The 7,248-nt window shown below is 50.0% G+C and overlaps 1 protein-coding gene across 1 annotated transcript in view; it reads right to left on the reverse strand.

Moving 5' to 3' along the window:
* prph2b (peripherin 2b (retinal degeneration, slow)) overlaps positions 1–7,023 on the reverse strand; it is a 7,528-nt gene extending 505 nt beyond the window's left edge. The window contains exons 1-2 of the mRNA XM_062520285.1: positions 6,443–7,023; positions 3,058–3,304 (exon numbers count right to left, since the gene is read on the reverse strand). Of these exons, the coding sequence (XP_062376269.1) occupies positions 3,058–3,304; positions 6,443–7,023 (828 nt within the window). The remainder of the gene's footprint in view (positions 1–3,057; positions 3,305–6,442) is intronic.
* Positions 7,024–7,248: the final 225 nt, after the last annotated feature.

The raw sequence follows: 7,248 nt of genomic DNA on the forward strand, positions 1-7,248 counted from the left end.
ACCTGAGGCCTGTACTACAGAGTTACATCTTCTCCAGGTCATTACCGTAGCAACTCAACCTGGACACCTGAGGGCTGTTCCTTGAGTTACGTCTTCTCCAGGTCATTACCGTAGCAACTCAACCTGGACACCTGAGGCCTGTACTACAGAGTTACATCTTCTCCAGGTCATTACCGTAGCAACTCAACCTCTGCATCATATAAGCACCTCCTCCTCTCCCTCTACATCATATAAGCACCTCCTTCCCTCAACTTGCGTCTATCTTAGTACTGGTGTCTGGTGAAAGAAAAGCTACACAGACCCTGTGATGCCCACCGCAGCAGATAGATAGATAGATGTTGATCTTGTTGATGTTGTTGTAGTATTCTCTTCCTCCTCCCTCAAGCTGATCTCTGTTGACTTCCTGTTTCAGCGAACTCTACCGGTGGCCTTGCCCCACGTCCAGATTACCCCCCCTCACAGGACCGATTACCCCCCTCACAGGGTCAATTACCCCCCTCACACGCCGATTACCCCCCTCACAGGGCCGATTACCCCCCTCACAGGGCCAATTACCCCCCTCACACGCCGATTACCCCCCTCACACGCCGATTACCCCCCTCACACCTCACACGCCGATTACCTCCTCCTGGGGTGCCGAGGTGCCGCTTATACAACCTCCCCGCTGGGAAGCACAAGGCAGATCCGGCTAACTACCGTTGTTCTCTCAGATTAACCACCCACCTGTAAGGTCCATTTCTCCTTGTGTGTGTGTGTGTGTGTGTGTGTGTGGCTTTACCTTGGATATCAGAGAATGATTCGCCCACTTGTTTAAGACAGGGGGCATTTAATGAGGGTAAATCTACTGTTTGTATCAATGTGTAGACTTTCTTTGCAAGTCGATACCAGGGTTTTCCTCGCCTCTGTTACTCATGGGCTCTCTCTGAATGTTTAACACTCGCCATGAGATGTGTAATGTTTTGTGAAATAAATTGAAAAAAGTTTAATTAAAAAAATGTTTGGGTAGTGTTTTGAGGAGTTTATATGAACTGCAGTGTTAACCAGGAGAGGAGTTTATATGAGCTGTAGAGTTAACCAGGAGAGGAGTTAATATGAACTGCTGCTGTAGTGTTAACCAGGAGAGGAGTTTATATGAGCTGTAGTGTTAACCAGGAGAGTTTATATGAGCTGTAATCTTCGCCCCATATAGTGAATCAGCACAACGGTGGACTAGTGCATTGTGGGATTGTGGGATTGGCGCAGGAGGAGGTCAGACCCAGTTCCTGGGCTATCTTTATCCAGCGGCCTTTTTACCCCCAGCGCAGCCATTATCTCTTTATCTAGAGACACCTGGACAAAATGGCCGCCCATGCAGCACCACTCAGGTGAATCATCAGACTGGGACTGTTCCGGTTGGGCAGGACAGGCTGCACGTGATAAACAGCAAAGGAAGAGAGATATGAGGGCAAACTTACGAAGTTGAGTAAGAGATAACAAAGAGCAAAGAACTCCCCGCCCGAGTCCATTAATTTTGATAACGGGACACCTCGAAGGCCGTTACCCTGCTTATTGCCCATTTGCCACTATAAACTATGGTTGTTATAGTTACCATTCATAAGCATTGATATGGAATGGTGATTCAACTTTTTTTCACCAGATCTACTTCATACTGTAGGTGTCCTGTTATTCATATTAACAGCCAACCCACCACCCAATCAGAAAAGAGTATTATTCTCTCCAAACCCAGAGCATACGTAGTAACGACAACTTCTCACTAGGATCAGACTGTGCCTTTAACTTCTTTAACTTCTCACTAGGATCAGACTGTGCCTTTAACCTCTCACCATGAAATGTAGATGTGCTTGAGCGGTCCTAATAAGGATATGAAATTTCCAGTGGTACAGTATCCAACCCATGTGTCTGGTGTTCCCACAGAACCCAGCTCAGATATCAGAGCTCATCTGGGAGAGGTCTAGTCGTGTTTTCATGCTGCCAAGCGAAGAGTGCGACACAGATACCTCCAAACAGGAAGTCTCCTCTAAAGCGCCCCGTCGGTCAGACAAGAGTAGTCTCGTTCCTGCTCGGGCGTACGTGTCCTAATTGAATCAGGTGCTGGATTAATCTCTGACCTCATTAGACCAACCCCTGATTGTCCGAGTTCCCTCCATGAGGCCCTGCGGTGATCTTGGCGGCCGTGCCAACTCCTCCCTTCTCTCCTGCCTGTGGGGCTGCCAGCCCTCGTCCCGTTAAGTGTTCTAAAGAGCGCAGCCTTCGTCCCGTTAAGTGTTCTTACGAGTGCAGCCCTCGTCCCATTAAGTGTTCTTCAGAGCGCAGCCCTCGTCCCATTAAGTGTTCTTCAGAGCGCTTCACAGCCCAGCAGCACAAGAGGGCTCGTATCACTGGGGATTTGTCAGCACAGGCAGTTTGAACTGAGAGCTACGCTAAGCTAGGCTAGGCTATGGGGCCCAGTGTTGGCTGTGTGGCACTGTCCTTTAAGACACTCTGACGGTGTGTTGTACAGCTGTGCTGTTGTCAGTGTAGCAGTGTTTTAGCAGCGTAGCGGTATTTAGCAGTGTAGCGGTATTTTACATGCTGTGACATGTTATTCTGTGTTGATTGTTCTGCATTGACCTGCATGTTGTTGTACTGGGCTGTTTGTTTTTCTGTGGAGCATATGCTGCAATGATTAACAAATCAATGTGTATCTGTTGTGTTGAGAGCGCATGTTTTGTGTTGAGAGTGCATGTGTGTACAGTATGTGATGTGTGCGTGTGTGTGTATGTGCGCGTGTGTGTGTTGTGTCCCGTCCCTCACCTCCAGACAGATGACGAGGAGGAGGAAGGCCCCGATGCTGTTTATCATGCCTCCGTAGTAGGAGACGAGGGCCTGTGTGTGTGTGTGTGTGTGTGTGTGTGTGTGTGTGTGTGTGTGTTGTGTCCCGTCCCTCACCTCCAGACAGATGACGAGGAGGAGGAAGGCCCCGATGCTGTTCATCATGCCCCCGTAGTAGGACACGAGCGCCTGTGTGCGTGTGTGTGTGTGTGTGTGTGTGTGTGTGTGTGTGTGTGTGTCCCTCACCTCCAGACAGATGACGAGGAGGAGGAAGGCCCCGATGCTGTTCATCATGCCCCCGTAGTAGGACACGAGCGCCTCGCGGCAGCCGCGGGTCCAGATGTTGAGCTCCTCGGTGTGGTGGTCGTAGTCGTAGTGCGCCGTGTTGTTGGTCAGGTGGTGCTGGATGCACGGCCGCGGGGAGCCGGGGTTGCAGCAGCTGAACGGCACGCTGTCCATCAGGTACTTCCCCTCAACGTTGCTCAGCACACGGCTGGAGAGAGAGAGAGAGAGAGAGAGAGGAAATGACACGTCAGGAAGTACAGGAGGAGAGAGGAACGGGAAATGGTACGTCAGGAAGAGGAGGGGAAATGACACGTCAGGAAGTACAGGAGGAGAGAGATGGAGAAATGACACGTCAGGAAGTACAGGAGGAGAGAGGAAGGGGAAATGACACGTCAGGAAGTACAGGAGGAGAGAGGAAGGGGAAATGACACGTCAGGAAGTACAGGAGGAGAATGGAGGGGAAATGGTACGTCAGGAAGAGGAGGGGAAATGACACATCAGGAAGTACAGCAGGAGAGAGATGGAGAAATGACATGTAAGGACGTGTGTGTGTGTGTGTGGGGGGGGGGGGGGGTTGATTGTGCCCAAAACAACTCCACAAAGAAGGGCATTATGCACAGAACCCTTTGCTCATCTTCCACATTGTGTCTCTCTGATCAGTCCACTCTCACGTACATGTATGTGCTCTGTGGAAGAGCTGGTACTGCAACACCTGTTGCTCATTTGGGTTTACAGTAGATTACAGCAGAGGAGGATGCACTGCCCTGCTGAGAGCAGCAGCATATCGAGAGCCTCTCTAGACCACAACATGGAGCACCTTCTCTAGACCACAGTATAGAGCACCTTCTCTAGACCACAATATAGAGCACCTTCTCTAGTCTAGACCACAACATGGAGCACCTTCTCTAGTCTAGACCACAACATGGAGCACCTTCTCTAGACCACAATATAGAGCACCTTCTCTAGACCACAATATAGAGCACCTTCTCTAGTCTAGACCACAACATGGAGCACCTTCTCTAGTCTAGACCACAACATGGAGCACCTTCTCTAGACCACAACATGGAGCACCTTCTCTAGACCACAACATGGAGCACCTTCTCTAGACCACAACATGGAGCACCTTCTCTAGACCACAACATGGAGCACTGCAGGCTGCGCTAGTGGAATGCAGTGGACCTAAACTGGCCTGTCCCTATTGCCACCACATGTTGGTCTCTTATAAGCAGTATGACAAAGAGAGATTGAAGTGATTGGGTGTGTTGTTTTGATATTGTGTTTGAATCGCTTCCTGGGTGACGATCATCTCTGGTATTGTGTCCAGGGGCGACAATTGGACTGTTGATATCTCTAGGCAACGACTCAAGCATACTCAGCAGGCTCAAAACAGCCTGTTCATTTGTTTACTTGTGCTTGTTCATGAAGAACACTAAATCTCTACTTTCACTAATACCTGTGAGCGTATGGCCATTTGTGTCTGCATCTGTGGTGAGTCTGCATATGTTGTGTGTGGGTGAGTGTGTTTGTGTGCATTCGCGTGTGTTTGCATTCGTGTGTGTGTGTGTGTGTGTGTGCATTCTGGCCTGTGTCACACATGTGGGCCAGTTGGCTGAGAGCCGCTTTGTCCCGAGTGGCCCAACGTCAGGTCCAGTTAGCGTTAGCGGCTTGTGCCGGCCGCTGATTGAGGTGGACAGTAATCTGCGAAGGTCGTGGAAATGAGATCCTGGCAGATTAGCAGCTTAGCAGAACTATGCTAATGAGCAAAAGCCCGCCCACCCTCAGAGCTCCTCCAATCAGCAGTCCCTATTCCTCTCCCATCAGCCAATTACAGCTCTCAGATCTGCCTCCATTGCATTTTTCCTCGAGTCCACGTCTCCCACACTTTTATACTCAAACCCACATACCGTTTATTTACACGTTTAGCCTCTTCATCTTGACTAGCTGCTAAGCTAACTAACGGCCGAAGAGGTCACTAGCAGCGCATGACAGGTCTCTTCCTGTGGTCACCCTCTCAGGGACTTAACGGAAAAAGATTATTTTTCTATATGTTTACCTCAGCAAATCCAAATCCTCTTACGGTACTTTCACTAGCAACACAATACAGATGCAGAGTAAACGTCTCAGAGTAAACAGAGCTATCTATCCCACCAGTGCATCCATCACCACTCTTCAAACCTGGACTCCTGTTTCTGAGCTCAATCAAACAATTCTCTCTAAATAGCCGTGTATGCCTGACAACAGGCGCGGTGACGTCAGCGTTAGATTAGAGCATTATGGTATGGCGGAGAGGTTAAACCAGAGGCGCCCTATCGTCCTGTAATCGCATCATTCCAGAGCCTATTCTCGCAAGACATCTGGGTTCAGGAGAAGGTGAAACTCTGTGACCTACAAGAGTTGTGTTCCGGTGTGTCCAGCTTCAATCGATCTCTTCAGTACACCTCACTCTAGATAAATGAGTATTCCACTGTGTGTTTCAAACTTCAGCTTAGGACACAATTAACACACCAACACTGAACTGTGTGTTTCAAACCTCAGCTTAGTTCACAACTAACACACCAGCACTGGGTCCCACCAGCTGTGCTTCCCCTCCGCTGCAAAGCAGCTTCCCCTCACGCTGTGCTCTCAAGAATAGCTTCACCTGCAGGAGCTCACAGTGAAGCGTTTCGCTCTGATATTCAAAAATAGGGTAATGATTGATTGATTCAACAAAAAAATAAATAAAAGGTACAAATGAGACATTTGATCTAAACATTTACTGCATTTACGAAAGCGTACTGAATAGACGTGTAGTTCTTATTACTAACAGCATCCCTTGCTTGTCCAGTTCAGGGTTGGGATGGGGGGGCTGGTGTGAGTGTGTGTGTGTGTGTGTGTGTGTGTGATGGTACTCACTCTTTAACATCCTCGTTGCTGAAGTGTGTGTGTGTGTGTGTGTGTGTGTGTGTGTGTGTGTGTGTGTGATGGTACTCACTCTTTAACATCCTCGTTGCTGAAGTGTGTGTGTGTGTGTGTGTGTGTGTGTGTGTGTGTGTGTGTGATGGTACTCACTCTTTAACATCCTCGTTGCTGAAGTGTGTGTGTGTGTGTGTGTGTGTGTGTGATGGTACTCACTCTTTAACGTCCTCGTTGCTGAAGTGTGTGTGTGTGTGTGTGTGTGTGTGTGTGTGTGTGTGTGATGGTAACTCACTCTTTAACATCCTCGTTGCTGAAGTGTGTGAGTGTGTGTGTGTGTGTGTGAGTGTGTGTGTGTGTGTGTGTGTGTGATGGTACTCACTCTTTAACGTCCTCGTTGCTGAAGTGTGTGAGTGTGTGTGTGTGTGTGTGTGTGTGTGTGATGGTAACTCACTCTTTAACGTCCTCGTTGCTGAAGTCCAGGTAGCGGTTGCTGACCCACTGCACCTCGAACCAGTCCCTGTAGTTGTTGTTCCCGCAGCAGCGGAACTCGATCTGGGTCATGTCGAGCGTGCGCTTCATGAAGCATCGGCCCGGCGTGTCCGTGTCCTTGTAGAACCTGATGCTGTAGCGCAGCCCCTCGGCCAGAGCGAAGTACAGCTGGAACTGCATGAGGAAGCACAGCAGCGCCGCTACGAACAGCAGCACGTTGAACGCCACGCAGCCCAGCAGGTAGTTCTTCAGCATCGGCCTCCACTTGGCGAACTTGGCGGGGTCGAGCGAGTCGTGACACACCTTGCCGCCGAAGGCGTTGATGCCGCACGCCAGCAGGCCCGCCAGGATCAGCAGGTTGGGCACGAAGTGGCTCTCGTTGTTGTCCATCATCTCGCTGCGCTTGCGTAGCTCCACCTTGAAGAACAGGCCCATGCTGAACACCAGGATGCCCGCCATGACGGAGAGCCAGTACGCCAGCCACAGTCCCTGTGCCAGCTTCACCCGCTTGGCCAGGTCGAACTTCACCGGCATCAGAGCCATCTCTCCTGCCGCCGCCGACTAGAACCTTTCTATCCACGCGGCGCACAACACACACTCAAAAGAACTCACAGTCTAGAACCTTCTATCCACGCGGAGCAGAACACACACTCAAAAGAACTCTCAGTCTAGAACCTTCTATCCACGCGGCGCAGAACACACACTCAAAAGAACTCTCAGGACACGGCGAGCGCTGGCGATTTCTTCTGCTTTAGTGATAATTTGTGT

This window comes from Sardina pilchardus, chromosome 18 (assembly GCF_963854185.1).
Source record: "Sardina pilchardus chromosome 18, fSarPil1.1, whole genome shotgun sequence".
NCBI classification, from domain to species: domain Eukaryota; kingdom Metazoa; phylum Chordata; class Actinopteri; order Clupeiformes; family Clupeidae; genus Sardina; species Sardina pilchardus.